A 15,389-nucleotide genomic window follows, 5' to 3' on the forward strand; every position below is an offset into this window, starting at 1 on the left:
TGTGTGAGTGTTTGGTATTAACTGGGCTGTTCCTGAATGTTCTGATGCATGCCTTTACAGTGGTAAATTGCACCCGATTTAAATTAAGGAGGTTTGTCATTCTCTAGAAGAAATTAGAAATACTGCATAGGCAATCTCAGAAGGTCCCCTTGGAGAAGGCCAGGCTTTTACAAACAACAACAACAATTTTGAAGGCTTTGTATAATTTGTTCTTTTTTTTCAGAACACAGCGAATGTTTCCTAAATCCTTGCCTTTCACTTCCTCCGATTACAGGTGCTAATGTCATTTTGAGTCATTAAAATAGTCGATAAACTGTTTTTTAATTTTTCTTGCCATTATAGTTTTATTAACATTAAACACGTATGACATTTGAACATCCTTTAAAATGACCATCTACACGGTTTCGTATGTTTCGGTAGATTTTTTTTTTTTTTTTTCAGTTGCTTTTGTTGTTTTTTTTTTTTTTTTTTTGGTTTTTTTTTTTTTGAATTTAATTTAACTTTTGCTTTGTTTATTTATTTATTTTCCCCATAACAGTTGTTTAAGCAGTGATGACAGTGACTTAGTGTTGAACTAACTGTGCAAATTGAATATGCAGTATTTCTTTAAAAGAGACTGGTTAAAACAAAAACAAAAACAAAAACCAACCAAAATGGAAGGAATTCAGTAATAAACCTCCTTAATCTAATGGCATTTTCCGTTGCTCCCACTAAGTTTTCTCACGCAAGCATGCATTCGCAGTATGATTATTTTCTCCTTCGCTTTTTTTTTTTATTTTAGTTTTTTTCTTCCTTTTGCTTTTCTGCTCTTAATTTGCAAACCCACTAGCATTTTACTGACTGTACCTGCTTAAAAGCTGCTATGAGCTTCTGACTAACCCCGAACAGCTCATTCACACTGCCTGTTCACCATCATTTGTTCTTCTGTTAATAGTAATGAAAATCGGTTTAAAAAAAAAAAGAAAAAAAAAAAACCATTTCAAAAGCTGCAATATCCCAGTACCACAACCCTTTTCTTTCTTTATTTCTTTCTGTTTTGTTTCGTTTTGTTCTGTTTTTATTTGTAGTTGTTTTTTTTTTCTTTTAAACTGTTGTACTCTGAGAAGAGAAAAGCATGTTACAAACTTAATTCCCTCCTGCGCTTTATTTTCTTCTTTAAGAAAAACAAATTGAGAGAGAGCTAGAACCAAAAGAAAAAGAAACAAAGAGAAAAAAAAAAAAAGGAAAGCAGAACCAAAAGAGGAAAACTATTATTTAAAATTTAGTTTTTCAGTATCTAACTTCCCTTTATCCGTTCAAAACGAATCGGAGAGACAGTCCTTAAAGAAGGGATACTGCAGCTTTATTTGCAACAGCTAATGTCACCAGTTGAATAAGAATGTGATTTTTACCTTTTTTTTTTTTTTCTAATTAAAGAAAGTTAAAAATCGAAAGTCGATATTTTGTAATCAGTAACCAGGTCATTGATTTATTCCCTTTTTTATTTTTATTTTTTTCTTATTTGTATCTTTCTCTCCCCCCCCCCTCTTTCCCCCTCTCTCTCTCCCTCTCTCTCTCCCACGTCCTCCTCCTCTGCTCGCTTCTCTCTTGAACTCATTCAGACCTGAGCGCTCCTAAGAAATGCCGAGCGCGCTTTGGCCTTGATCAACAGAATAACTGGTGCGGCCCTTGCAGGTGTGTATAGATTTCCCAGATTCGCTGTGCTGGTTTGCAGCTGGTCTATTCGGTCCTTTTCTCCCCCCTTCTCTGGCCTGTTGCTTTGTAGCTCTGTGTGTTGGTCTTAGGAGACACGAGGGTGCGGGACACTGCTCTGTGAGGGATGTGCTTTTTCTCCCCGCTGCTGCTAGCCAAAATGCCACTGTAAAACAGCATCATTTGTGCCTCCTCGGGTCAGCGACAGCCAGCCCCAGCGCGCCCCCTCCCAGGGACTGTTGCCTGCCAGCCCCCTTCCTCATGACAGTCCAGGATGGGGCTCAGTGACATCCATCGTAATCCTGGCCTAGGTAGAAGCCAACAACGTCACCTTTTCCCCTCCTTCTCTCTCTATTTTTATTTATTTCTCCTCGTTGTTTTTTGGTTTCTGGTTGTTGTTTTCTTTTTTTTTTTTTTTTTTCCCGTGTGTGTGTTTTATCGTTTTGTTTTATTTATTTTTTTTTTTCCTTTTGACTCATAGAAGTCTTTTTCTTTCATGTCCTTGGTGAGGAAAGAATCAAATAGAACCGAGGTGCTAGAGAAGACGAGTCAGCTGTAGCTGAGATGACCCATCCAACCGAGCATGACCCACCATTGTGTTGTATTTTTTGTGTTTACCTTATGCTAACAGATGCAAATACTCCAAAGAAGTGTCGGGCACTGTTCGGGCTTGACCGACAGACTTTATGGTGCAAACCATGCAGGTATATTTACCACTGTGAGGCCTTTGGGAAAATCAAAGCATTCTGTCCTTCTGATACCTTAGTGTGTCGATATATTTTGACCTCATTCCCATCTACTTCCCCCCCTCCCCCGGCATCAATGACTAATGATCCTCATCCTTCAAAATTTCCTTGCTAATTTTATGCCGTGTCCTCTCCCCACTTCCTCCTTCTCTTTTCCCCCCACCTTGCTCTTGCAAATACCATATCCGGATCCCTGGTAGGACTGAGACCACAACCTTAACAGACCAGGACGGGCACTTACCCTTTTGCTTTGAAAGCCAGCATCCTGGAACCGGCCCGGTCCGTGGCATGTGTGCTGAGCGTAGAGAGCCACCATTTCCAGAGGTTTGAATGAGCTCACACCTGGCAGCAGTAGCATCCCCGTGCACTTGGGAGTCGAGACCCTTGCACAAGGGCTCCGGGGCAGGCGTTTTTGGTTGTGTTTTGTTTCGTTTTTCTTTTACGTTTCAAAACCACATGTCTCTGTACAGAGGAGTCTGGTTAGCTTGACATTGTTTTACAGTGCTGAAAAGAAGCGTGGCATTGAACGGCGTGCACCAGCTGAAGGGCTGCAGGCGACGAGTCATGCAGTCCCATACTGCAGCGTTGCTAGCCTGCAGAATTAAAATATATATTGTATATACTGAGAGAGAGAGAGAGAGAGAGAGAGAGAAAGAGAGAGAGAGAGAGAATATATTGCTTCCAAAATGAATTAGAAGAGTGCAAATTAAACACCGTGTTGCACCTGCAGGTTTCCACCCAAGCTGTAATTTCAGGGAAGGTGTAGGTACTTCCTTCTTGGTGGAGGGATACCAACTCGTTCCTGTCTCATTTCCTTTCCTTTACTGACCACCTTTGGTTAAATTTGTTGTTTCTTTGTTCTGATACAAGCAGTCTTTGAATTTGGAATATTATGATGGTAGGTATCTCAACTCCCCGAACACGCTTCCCTGTTTGTAGTGCCTCCTTGTCACGTGTCCCTCTCCTCCATGCCTCTGCCATGTGTTCCGTGTTTAGACATTAGATCAGACGTCCATCCCATTAACGTGCATGCCCACAAGTCTCCCGTGTCTCTTCCCCTCCCCCGATGCCTTACGAGGGACCGGCGAAGTGCCTGGAGTCGGCCAAACGTGTAGGGGAGAGAGGGCCCCGAGCATCTTTATTGAGACAGAACCTCACAGACAGCCCTGTGCCCACTGAGCGAGGATTCCAGGCCTTGAGAGAGATTCTGCAGTCACCCGTTCTGTGACATGGCAGTGTTCACAGAGGTGACAGATACCAGTCCCACGCAGTCCTGGGGTCTTCTGTGGGCAACAGAAAAGAGATTCGTGATGAAGTAGATGAAGAGAGTTAGGTATTTAAATTAGGCCTACCCAGGGAAGACAGGGCCTCTGCTTACCCTATCTAGGCAGCGAATCTGTGGCAGAATTTTATTTGTGCCGAGTAGGAAGATAATTAGCTGCGGAATCCTGTTCTGAGACGCCCTGTCATGGTGAAGGATTAGCTAATCGCGGGGCTCACTCCTGAGAGGGTTTCTCACGATCTGTAGAAACGTATGGTGAGGCCATCGTGCCCACCTCGCAATATGGTGTGTCGCCTAATTTGGGGGTGGAGGGGGGTGAGTGGCGGTTTATGAAGACGAAGAAGCCCTTTTTGGTTTCAAAAGCACTTGCTTCAAGTTAGAGGTGACATCCCCCGCGCCCCCAAAAGTTACCATTACTAGCATTGGCCCGGACGGACATCCCCTCCTCAGACACAGCCTGCACCTTGTTTCAAGCCAGGGTGTGGTTATCTTCCTCAGAGGCCAGAAGTTTCGTTGACCTTTTTACAGAAAACAGGCAAAACCCAAAATCTTTGTAGCTGCCCCATAAACACGATTTTCAAAAGTGCAGCTCTGAGGGGCCGGCTGTCGGTACGCAGGCCCCTGTCCCTCCTCATTCCTCGGGGTTCTTTCCCCCCTTGGCACACCGTTAGAACTTTCCTGCTGGCCACTTTACTTCTGGTGGGGATGTTTTCCCTAAAAGCATTAGCAGATGCGTTTTAGCTGGTTGAAAGGGCGTAATTCCAAAACAGGATAAGGAAGAACCCTTAGCTTCCTTTCCGAGTAATTCCATGAGAAGCTAGAAGTGGAATTTTAAAAGGCCACCCCCTCGACTGGAGACGGAGCCCGCGTGGGGGAGGGCAGGCGGATGGGTTTTGCCCCCTGCTCCCCCGAACTTTTCCTCTTTGCCAGGATCTGGCCCGATGCTCAATCAGTAGGACAAAATGTGCTTTCAAGAAAGAAAAGCAGTTTGCAAAATGAGGCGTTTTCTGGCCCGTCAGAAACGTGTGTGTGTTCCAACTGCCTTTTGCTCGGCCACCTGTTAGAAGGAGTGTCTCGCTGTCCTTCATGGTCTTCATGTCCCATGTTCAAAATGCTTCCACTCATCCCCTCGATGTAAACCTCCGTGTCAGAAGGAGGGCGGGAGGGTGAGGGGAGCGCCAGAACCGCTCCCAGCCAATCAGGGCTCTGCTCGCTACACAGGGTTTCTAATTTTATTTGACATTTGAGGACATTTTAACGAGATTCTGTTTTGAGCCCACCAAGTTGCTTTCCCATCTTTTTACTCTGCCCTAATATAGCATGGAATGCTGCTCGACGTCACTCCCTTGTTTCCTGTTTCTCCTTTTCTCTTCCCCCTCCTCCCTCCCCTTTGTCCTTGTTCTCTCTCACTTTTGCTTATGACCCGCCCCCCCCATCCCCACCCCGCCGTCCTCCCATTTTTTAAAATGCATGGACATCTTAGTTTTTTAAGCATGTTTTTGATCTGCAGGCTAAGGTGGTTTAAAAACTCTGAGAGGCTTAATTATTTATCTCGCTTTCTGGGATGGGAGCAGAACCCACAGTCTGTTTCCGTCTATCCCAGAGGAGAAAAGGAACCTTTCCAAACTGAAGGTGAGGGGGGCTGCCCTCGCACCCCTAGAGTTCCTTCCCACCCAGTGGGGGATCAGGTAGGCCCTGAGGCCTCCACCCAGTGGGCCTCGGCGCCCTCCGGGAGGCAGGGAAGGCCAAGCATGCTCCCTCCCACCCTCCCTTCCTCCCCACCCTCCCGCCATCTCGCTGAGTCCACACCCCACGCACTGAGGGGCATGAGCAGACACCTCTGGGGGCACAGACCCGAGGAGGAACTCATTACACCCCCTTCCTTTCAAAGGCCAGTGACATCTGACAGCGGCTGCCTTCAACCAGGCAGCGTCTTCCCGCTTTCCTGGGATGGGAAGCCGGCCGGCGCTCACACACTTGTCGTTAGAGTGTTATCAGCCACCGTTTTAACTGTGTTCAAGGGCTCCTTAGGTCAGCACCTTCCCTGTATCTGCGTTATTTTTATAGCATGAGTGGGACTGATGCCCGGGATCACGTTTCCTACCAAATATCATCCCATCGGACTGGGATTAATAGTCGGAAAAGCTTTGAGGTCACATGCTCAATTTCTTGAATCGATTTCCCCAACCTTTTGATGAGAAGCAAGAGAGGCTCTGACATTCTCATTCCGGTTTCTTATGTAAACGAGAAGCGTAGAGGGGAGATTCTGGTTTTGGTCGGGGCAAAACTAGGCTTTCCGGCTTAACTGCTAATCCCGATGACCCCCAAACCCCAGACGTTCCATGCTGTGATTCCCTGGTACTTCTTCTTCGTCGTCACTTCCTTACGACACGCTGCGCCCTCCGTCCACTGGCCTCGGCATATTGACAAGGGCAGGATGCCCCTCCGTCCCATCCTCACTGTCTCTCCTTCCAGCCTTCTCACTCTGGGTTGGGGGAGGGGAAGACCCCAAATCTTTAAAAAAAACAAACCAAAAAAAAAAAAAAAAAACCAAACAAACCCAAAAATCAACTTTGAATCATAATTTAATCCACAACCTGCAGGCCATACAACCAGTTATTCTTGTTCCTTTGGATCATTTTCTGTTTTTCTTATTCTTCCCCCTCCCCCACCTTTGTTTATCCTCTTCTACCTGTTTTTGGTGGTTTTGTTTTTGTTTTTATTTTTTTGTTTTTGTTTTTTAATTTATTTTGTTTTATTTTTGTTCCCCCCCTCCCCCTCCTCTCACCTGATTCTGACCTCTCTTGATTTGGTGTGGTTCTTAACAGACGAGCCCAAAAGCTCTCTGGGCGCCGGCAGCCTGGCGGTGGTGGCCGTGGTGGTGGCGGTGGTGGTGGCGGTGGCGGTGGTGGCGGCAGTGGTGTAAAAACGTCTAAGCCTCTTGCCTAGCACTGCCTTCCGCTCTGTGGGCTCAACAGTCAGAGTTTCATATTGATAGGAGGCGCCTGGGGAAGGAGCTCTCTTTCTCTTTTGCACACACACACACGCACACGCACACACTCAGAGCACCGGGGGTAGGGTGGTGGCGGTGGGAACGGAGGGGGAGATGCGATGGGCCAGCCAGGGGACGTCCAAGCCGAAAGAGAAAGCACACACGTGTCAGGGGAATCGCAGCGCGGATGCAGCCGGTTTTCTGGCCCACGGGCGCTGCATCATCAATCCAGTCTAGTCTGCTCAGTGGTATCTGGGCCCGGGTCGGGTCGGGTCGCGGGGGCGGGGGGGCGTTAGTGGGGGGCGAGGGGAGCAGGTAGGTAGCGGGGGGGGGGGGGGGTGGCGCTCCACCAGTAAAATGCCGTTTGCCAGAGCAGGCTCAGACGGGGGGCGGCAGTGAGGCGAGCGTGGCACCCCCCCCCGCCCCGCCCCCGGCGTAACTACCCGTCCCGCCCCCTCCCCTCCCCCCCGGCCACGGGGCTTGCTGGCTCTTGGGGCACAGGTGACTCGAACTCGGCTCTGAGCAGTAGATAACGCTCTCCCTTGGCATCTTTGCCCCCTATTCACGGAGAACTCTCTCCCCCCTGTTTCTAGGAGAAAAAAAAAGTGCGTTCGCTACATACAAGGTGAAGGCAGCTGCCTCAGTCCACCCTCTTCAGATGGAAGCTTACTAGACTCGCCTCCTCCCTCCCCCAACCTGCTAGGCTCCCCTCCCCAAGACGCCAAGTCACAGACTGAGCAGACCCAGCCTCTCTCGCTGTCCCTGAAGCCCGACCCCCTGGCCCACCTGCCCATGATGCCGCCGCCGCCCGCCCTCCTGCTTGCCGAGGCCGCCCACGGCAAGGCCCCCGCCCTCTGTCCCAACGGGGCCCTGGACCTGCCCCCCGCCGCCCTGCAGCCGCCCGTCCTGTCCGCCTCGTCTCTGGCGCAGCCGTCGACATCTTCCTTACATTCCCACAGCGCCGTGGCCGTGGCCGTGGCCGGGACGCAGCCCCAGCCGCTGTCCCTCGTGACCAAGTCTTTAGAATAGCTTTAGCCTCGTCAGCCCCGGTTGGTTTGCGTAGTGTTGCGTTCCGCTTCTGTCCACCCCCCCCCTCGCCCCCCAGCACCCCCCCCAGCACCTCCCTCCCCCCCCCCCCCGAAAGGTTTCGTTTTGTACTCTTTTAATTTTGTGCCACGTGGCTACATTAGTTGATGTTTATGGAGTTCATTGGTCAATATTTGACCCATTCTTATTTCAATTCCTCCTTTTAAATATGTAGATGAGAGAAGAACCTCATGATTCTACCAAAATTTTTATCAACAGCTGTTTAAAGTCTTTGTAGCGTTTAAAAAATATATATATATACATAACTGTTATGTAGTTCGGATAGCTTAGTTTTAAAAGACTGATTAAAAAACAAAAAGGAAAAAAAAAAAGAAGCAATTTTGAAGCAGCCCTCCAGAAGGAGTTGGTTCTGTATTATTTGTATTAAATACGAGCTTGCGAACCAATCATTTTACATCTGGTTTTTAAACCATAAGGGCACGAGGAATGCAGTGCCGTTACTCTTTTTTTTTTCTCTGTGTGAAACAACTTTAATTGTGATGTTACTTGTTATTGTTTAAATGTACAGAAACAAAGGGTTAAATGTGTTAATATACCTTGTTCCATGGTGTTGTTCTTTTGGGGGGAGGGGGATGCTACTCAACCATTAATGGAATCACAACGCTGTTGGACCAGTAGTATTTATTGCTTTAGAGATTGCTCGTCGAACCTGTATGTCGTCCCTTTTAAAATATGTTTTCCTTTTTCTTGAAACTGTATAAAGTTTTTTTCCCCTTAGCATAAGCATCTTATATATAACAACTCATTTGTACAAGGTTTTTAAGTTTATATATAAAATGTGTATATATATTTTTTTGTTTCTCTTTTTGACTTTTTTTTTTTTTTTTTTTTTGGCTGTATGAAACCCAGATGCCGCCAAACGGACATTAATAGTTGCATTTAAGGATCAGTAGCATTAACGAAAGTTGCTTTAAAAGCCATTATGTAAAACAAGACTTGAAAATTAGTGAGGGAATTTTAGCGGACGCTGTCTGAGCAGCAGCGGGAACCACCCTGTTTCTCCTTTGAACCCACAGTCGCCAGCTCTGTGCCCTTAGGACGTGGCCCGACTGTGTGCAAAACTTTATGTGCCAAAATTCTCAGTGACTTTAGCTTTCTCCCTCTTTTCGATGCTGTAATTTTTGTTCATCATGTTTTGCTGTGATGTTACATAGGTAGATTTGTATGTAGTTTTAATGTCACCTATAACAAGACGTGTTTGGTAGCAGATTGTCCAGAAAGCATTTTAAATGAAGAGGTATCAAACCCTTAGGGGCCAAAATTCTGTATATTAGATTACTCTTAAAGGAAAAACCAGCTGCCGCTTTTATGTACACGTATTCCATACGAGTAGGTGGCAAACTTTAAAAATAAGAAAAACCCTAGGCATGTTGATGTTGCAAAATGCTGTATAAAGCTGACACCTGTTCACTCAGTGCCATTGTAGTTGACATGAAGCGATTGTAAGACTGTCTCCGATTTTTCTCTGGTTTATTAAAATGCTAACTATAACATTTTTTGTGAATACTTTGAATGTTTCCTAACAGTTGTGATGTTACCGTTCCGTTTTATGCTCTTATTCCAATTTCATTTTTAATGGTTTGGAAGCCATTTTTGTAATGAATAAATGTTCATGCTGTACAATATCTGTAGCATGCCGTTCTGGATTAATAAAAGCAACTTAGTATGTGCAGATGAAGGCTGGTCACTTGTTTCTGTGATTTGGATTTTGCCTCTGGGGAGGCTGAATCTACCTTCCCCGGGACTACTGTCTTCCCAAGCCAGACCGTGACACCGGACCGCGTGGTTGGTGTGGGTGGCGGGTTGGGACTTGGGTCTCAAAAAGTGGCCTTGCACTCCTCTGATGGGTCGGGATGGTTTCCTTCCCCCACTCGTTCCCAGTGCCTCTGTGCCTTATCAGTGTCCCTGGTTGGTTCCTTCCTGAAAGCCAAGCACAGTCCCAGAGTACATGGCGCTCTTCTGGCTCTAAAACGGCCATCCTGGGGACACTTGGGTGGCTCAGTCGGTTGAGCGACTGACTCGATTTCGGCTCAAGTCGTGATCTCGCAGTTCGGGAGCTCGAGCCTCGCGTTGGGCTGTGCCTGCTTGGGATTGGGCTGTGCGCTGACAGGAGCCTGCTTGGGATTCTCTCTCTCCCTCTCTCTCTGTTCCTCCCCCACCTGTGCTCTCTCTCTTTCTCTCAAAATAAACAAACTTAAAAAAAAGATTTTTAAACAGCCGTCCTGGTATATCTTAGAGGTCCTTCTCACGGTGTCCCGCAGAAGGGATTTAATTTGGGATAATGACACGTAGTTAGTTCACCAGGAATCGATTTGAGACACCACATCATTACCACTGATGTGAAAGTGTTCTAACTTCTTTCTGCGAGTTGCATGCGGGGAGAGATGGCAGGGTGTCGGATGGCTGCGAGCCTTGTCGAGCAGGAAGGTTTCCAGAAAACTGGACCAAGACGAGTCACTCAGAGTCTTGTATGGAAGGGTCGTGCGGTCCGTGGGACTCACGTTCTGTGGCTGTGCCCTGGCGAGGGTGCAGGTTCATCATCATCATGAACCAGGGGCCGCAGTGAAGACCTGGCGGTCGTTTCTCCCGCCGGCTAGGATGGATGGACGCACAGGTAGGCCCCCCGCTACTGGAAAGTTCGTGTTAGGCTTCTTCGCTCTCACGAAAGCGCTATGTTAGCACCTGTTTTCACTAACTGAAAGAAACCCGGAGAGGACTTTGGCTTTCGCGAGAAAAAGGCGAAAAGTGAAAATAGCGACCAGTATTTGGCCGCGAGGCGTTGCAGAGGCAGCGAGAGTGGCCCCGGGAACGACAGTCAGCATCTCGGCGTCAAGCTGCCGCCACTCTGAACTGTGTCTGTGAGCACCTGTGCGCCCCTCCGTTTATTCTGTGCGTCCGGAACGAGGACGTGTCCTAAGGTATCAGACGAGGCTCAGGGAGGTCATTTGGGGGTCTGGGAATGCTCGAAATTTTCCCCTATAAATTCGTGGTAATTGCTGCTTCGCTTGACGCCTGGCTTCAGCTTTTACCCGAGGTTCCCTAAGACTGCGCTGCTCCGGACAGCGGGGGAAACCTGTGTATGTTCCACTCATCTAGGACAACTGTACCTTCCGGGGACGTGATGATTTCAATGGGCCTGGAAGCTGTTCGTGTTGCTGCCGTCGCTACTTGAGGCCACGCGGTGTTGTCATCGAGGGCTTTAAAGTTCCTGCGCTTTGCTCGAAGCTGGTTTTGTTCTGTCGCCTCTCAGTGATTTCGTTTTCGCTGTGCTTTGTATTCCCAGAGAGAAGTGATTCTCGTCGCCCTTCCCCATTTTATTTTGCGCACTGGGCCCAGAGTGACCTTTGAAAACACAAATCGGAACAATATCTGTCCTCTGCGGCCGCGTGCCAAGTCTTTATGTGTCTTTTCTCGTTTAATCCTGAACATTACCACCTGTGCTCGATATTATTTCCCCTGCCCCCCCCCGTCCCCCCACCCCGCGCTTTATTTTCTAAAACCGGGTTTAGAAGCTCTGAGTTTGTGTCTTGTCCAAGGCCACGCAGCTAGTAGGGTGGAGGGGCTGGGATTTAAATTCAGATCTGACCGCAAACTGGCGTTCTTCACTTATGCCTCCTTGTGTCGTAAGGCTGGTCCTCCTCCCAGAGTGATGGGACAGTCCTTTTGAAGGGTGTCCTTGTTTGCCCCCACTTCGTCCACGGCCCCACACACTCACCCACACCCTTTGTCCCCTCTCCTGGAAGGTTCTGCTCCGCTCCTGCAACCCCACTTCCTGCCTGGGTAACTCCTCATCTTTCAGGCCTGAGCGTAGACAAGAGTGAGCGATGTCTCCCTCCTATGTGCTCTTCCGGCTTCCTGTTTTTCCCTCCCTTTGATCCCCTCGCCCACCGTGGTGTCAGTGGATGTTGTCTAGGCCACTAATAGTGCCACCTAGCACCACTGACATCTTTGGTCGTGGGGGACTGTCCTGTGCATTGTCGGATGTTAGCATTCCTGGCCTCTTCCCCCTAGATGCCAACAGCACCCCCGGCACTAAGACGTCCAGAAACTGTCTTCAGACTCTGCCAAACATCCCCTGGGGGGCAAACTCGTGCCCCGTTGAGAACCGTGGCTCTAGAGAGCCCTCCCAAGAGGAGGAAACGTGGCTTTTAGGTTCACCGCTCTATACTAAGGTCCTGGTTCGGTGCCCGGCACATAGAGGGTGCTTTGCTACATATTTGTTGAAGGAAGGAAGAAGTGTGGTTAGCCAGCTCAACGTGCGTATCTTGAGAACCAGAGAATGGCACCTTAACAGAGTGCTTCCGAATTTTGTGTTCTTCGATCTTCCTAATCCTTCCTAATCCTTTCAGCCATGCGGGAATGAGGCTCAATGCCCTTGTTACAAAGGCAAAAAAAGAAAAAAAAAAAAATTGGGTGGAGCGGGGAGGGGATGATCCCTCTGTCTTGAGCCAGCCTGAGTGAAGATCACTTTTTAAAATTCAAAGTGTAGGGGCACCTGGATGGCTCAATCAGTTAAGCGTCTGACTCTGGGTTCTGGACTCTGGATTTTGGCTCAGGTCATGATCTCACAGTTTGTGAGTTCAAGCCCCGCATCAGGCTCTGCAATGATTGAGATTCTCTCTCTTTCTTTCTCTTCCTCTGCCCCTCCCCTGCTCTCTCTCACGCTCTCTCTCTCTCTCTCTCTCTCTCTCTCAAAATAAACAAAAATATTCAAAGATAGGTCACCCAGCTTCATGTTGACTGCCTCACAGCTTTGAACAGTAATACCCTGGGGCCCTCCTCCCCCTGACAGGGAACTTCCTTTGCCCCAAGCCTGTCTTTCTCCACAGTTTAGGTTCCAGGCTCCCAGAGGCCAGGCCAACTCCCTGACCTTTAACACTCTCTCTCCATCTGTTGGGTTTCTTCTGACCTCGGAAGTTCATTTCTCATCCGAGCATCTTTTGATTTCACCCATCTGTGGGCGTGTTGTTACTCAGAGACCCCGAGACCACTTCTAGGAGCTCATAGCCCTCTGATCTCTGAGCCACATCACCTCTGCCCTCGGATGAGACCCGACCAAAGAAGTTTGTCTGTCAGGAGAGTATATAGTTTCCTGTGGCTGCTGTAACAAATTAACACAAACTTAGTGGCTTCCAACGACAGCTCTCCCAGCGCTGGAGGCTGGAAGTCCGGAACCCAGCTGTTGGCCGGGCCTGTTCCCGTCGGAGATGCTGGAGGCTCTCCCGGCGGCTGCCTACAGCCCTGGGTGTCGCTGGGCTCGTAGCCAAATCACTCAACTCTCTGCCTCCATCTTCACACCGCTACCTTCTGTGTGTCTGTCTGGAAACTTCCTGTGCCTCTCCCCTTGAGGATGCACGTGATGGATCTAGGGCCCACTGGGATCATCCTGGCTGAGCCACTTCCTTCTAGATCCTTCACTTAATCACACCTTGGGCCAGATAAGACAATACAGGTTCTAGGATTTGGACACGGCCTGTATCTGGGGGGGGGGGGGGGGGGGGGGGGCGGGGCGGAGGGCAGCATTCAGCCCACTACGGAGGCATTTGCTGATTCTGGGAGACTACAGAGTCTTAGCACGGAAGCCTCCAGAATGGGCAGTGGTACTGCTAACTGGTGGTGGTTTGGGACAGATCCGTGTAGAAAGTGGTTTTCCGTTTTCGGTAAAGGGAGGTTTCGTTGTTTGTTCCGATGATGTGGATGCGTGGAGGGTCAGGTAGGTGCCTTTCATCCGGATCTACGATGTGAAGAGAGGACAGACCAAGGAGCAGTGCAGAGAATCTGAGCTTGGAGACTCTGAACACCGGCCTCCCGCCCTGTGTGTCCTTGGGCAGTTCCTCCAGCTCACAGGTGGCGACAACAGAACTCGTTCTGACAGATTCTTGTGAGGCCGTAATTCAGCACCCGGAGTGGGAAACCATGGTGTTTATTGTTATTATCAAAGTACAAGGCCAGTCAGAGCTATTTTTTCCCCCCATTATTTCTCTTCAGGATTCTGTGAGTCCTGCCCTCCAAACCCAGGTTGGAGAGGGGGACACTTTGATGTGGAAGACTCATCTCGGGTTGAGGGCCCCCGGGACGCTGTGACTCACCGACAGTTCGCCATCTCGCCCGAAACTCGATGGCTCCATAAAAATGGCTTCTTCTCTTCGGGAGGCCACAGCACTAGCTGGAGTGCTTTTTGTGGTATGGAAATGTGTTTTTAATTAAAGCCCTTTGGAAAGAAACGAGGGAATAGCTGAGGAATCTCTTGTGAATGGTGGCTCGAGCAAATGTCAGAAGCCCGGGCTGGGAATCACTGAAAAACAGGGCACAGATTTGACTTTCTCAAGAATTCCCATCTGTGGTTGGCGTCTTCATTTTCCGTTTCAGATGTGGCCCAGTGTTCCCAGGCGTGGGGCGGCGGCAGAGGCCCGGTGTGGGTCTGATGGGCACCGGCCGATTCCGACTCTGGAGTTTGGAGATTTTTTTTTTTTAAGGTGGCATTTCGTGAGTGCCCTTAGTTGAGCTGTAAGCCCGTTGATTCACTGGTTCATTCAACGACTAATCCTCGAGCACCTGTCTGCACCAGATGCTGTTCTGGGCTTGGTTTTTCCCTCTGAGCCGAGTTCTGCACCCTCTTACGGGACAAAGGCCACCAACATCCCCAAGGCCTGGACAAGCTGCTCATCTGGAAAGTGGCTTTATACAAGGATGAGGGCAAGAGGGTGTGCTAGAAACTCCACCTGTGTTTTTCATTTAACCCCCGTGGGATAGAAACCGCTCTAATGTTCATTTGACAAGGGTAGAGAGTGAGGCCTACGGAGGTTAAGTGGTTTCCTGAAGGCCGTGGATCTGGGAAATGGTGAGCCTAGGATTGGAACCCCGGCAGCCTACCCCAGGAGCTAGCATCGCTGAATACGACGCTATACCGCTCCTCACAAAGACACAGACCATCTGAGTCGCTGGAGAGAGACAGAGGGTGGAGTTCATCTCGTTCATGGACCTTGTGAAAGGTTTTCGCTGGGAGGCAACATGTGTTTTCTCTCCCTGTCTTTGCAGGAGTTTTTTTGTTTTTTGTTTTTCCTCGGTCTGGTTTCTGTGCATGTAATAACAATAAAAACAGTCGATAATTACATGGATTGAGCTATTTTGGACTCAGTGCCAAAATAATGTAGGTTCCTAGAATTGGAAGAAAATTAGAAGTGTACGTATTATAATGCCGGATATACATATTATATCTGTTTCTGGGCTTGTGGGTTGCAACCCCTTGTGATAGGTTAGGAAATCAATTTAGTGGATCGAGGCCAACATTTTAAAGACACAAAATGAAACTGAATTAAAAAAAAAACCCAGAAGTCGGGGCACCCGGGTGGCTCAGTCCGTCGGGCGACCGACGTTGGCTCAGGTCATGATCTCGCTGTCAGTGAGTTCAAGCCTCGTGTCAGGCTCTGCGCTGACAGCTCAGAGCCCGCAGGCTGCTTCGGATTCAGTGTCTCCCTCTGTCTCTGCCCCCCCCCCCCCCCATCGCCCGCCGCGTGTGCTCTGTCTCTCACTCTCAAAAATAAACATTAAAAACAAAACAAAGCAGAAG

The 15,389-nt window shown here is 48.7% G+C and overlaps 1 protein-coding gene and 1 long non-coding RNA gene across 41 annotated transcripts in view; one reads left to right on the forward strand and one right to left on the reverse strand.

Annotated features, from left to right (window-relative positions):
• TCF7L2 (transcription factor 7 like 2) overlaps window positions 1-14,037 on the forward strand; it is a 206,737-nt gene extending 192,700 nt beyond the window's left edge. For 16 of the 40 annotated variants that reach the window (XM_023240928.2, XM_023240925.2, XM_023240927.2 and 13 more), the window contains 3 exons: window positions 224-274; window positions 1,602-1,674; window positions 7,306-9,491. In XM_023240928.2, coding sequence (XP_023096696.1) covers window positions 224-274; window positions 1,602-1,674; window positions 7,306-7,741 — 560 coding nt within the window. In that variant the 3' untranslated portion in view covers window positions 7,742-9,491. Of the gene's footprint in view, window positions 1-223; window positions 275-1,601; window positions 1,675-2,323; window positions 2,397-3,311; window positions 3,338-7,305; window positions 9,492-13,807 lie in introns of those variants that run through there. The other 24 variants (XM_023240932.2, XM_023240936.2, XM_023240941.2 and 21 more) reach the window with 12 other exon arrangements.
• LOC123380917 lies at window positions 3,551-5,088 on the reverse strand. Its single transcript, XR_006587324.1, has 2 exons — window positions 3,817-5,088; window positions 3,551-3,721 (listed from the first exon to the last, which is right to left on the reverse strand). It is a non-coding gene; the product is annotated as an uncharacterized LOC123380917 (long non-coding RNA).
• Window positions 14,038-15,389: the final 1,352 nt, after the last annotated feature.

This window comes from Felis catus, chromosome D2 (genome assembly GCF_018350175.1).
Source record: "Felis catus isolate Fca126 chromosome D2, F.catus_Fca126_mat1.0, whole genome shotgun sequence".
Taxonomy (NCBI): domain Eukaryota; kingdom Metazoa; phylum Chordata; class Mammalia; order Carnivora; family Felidae; genus Felis; species Felis catus.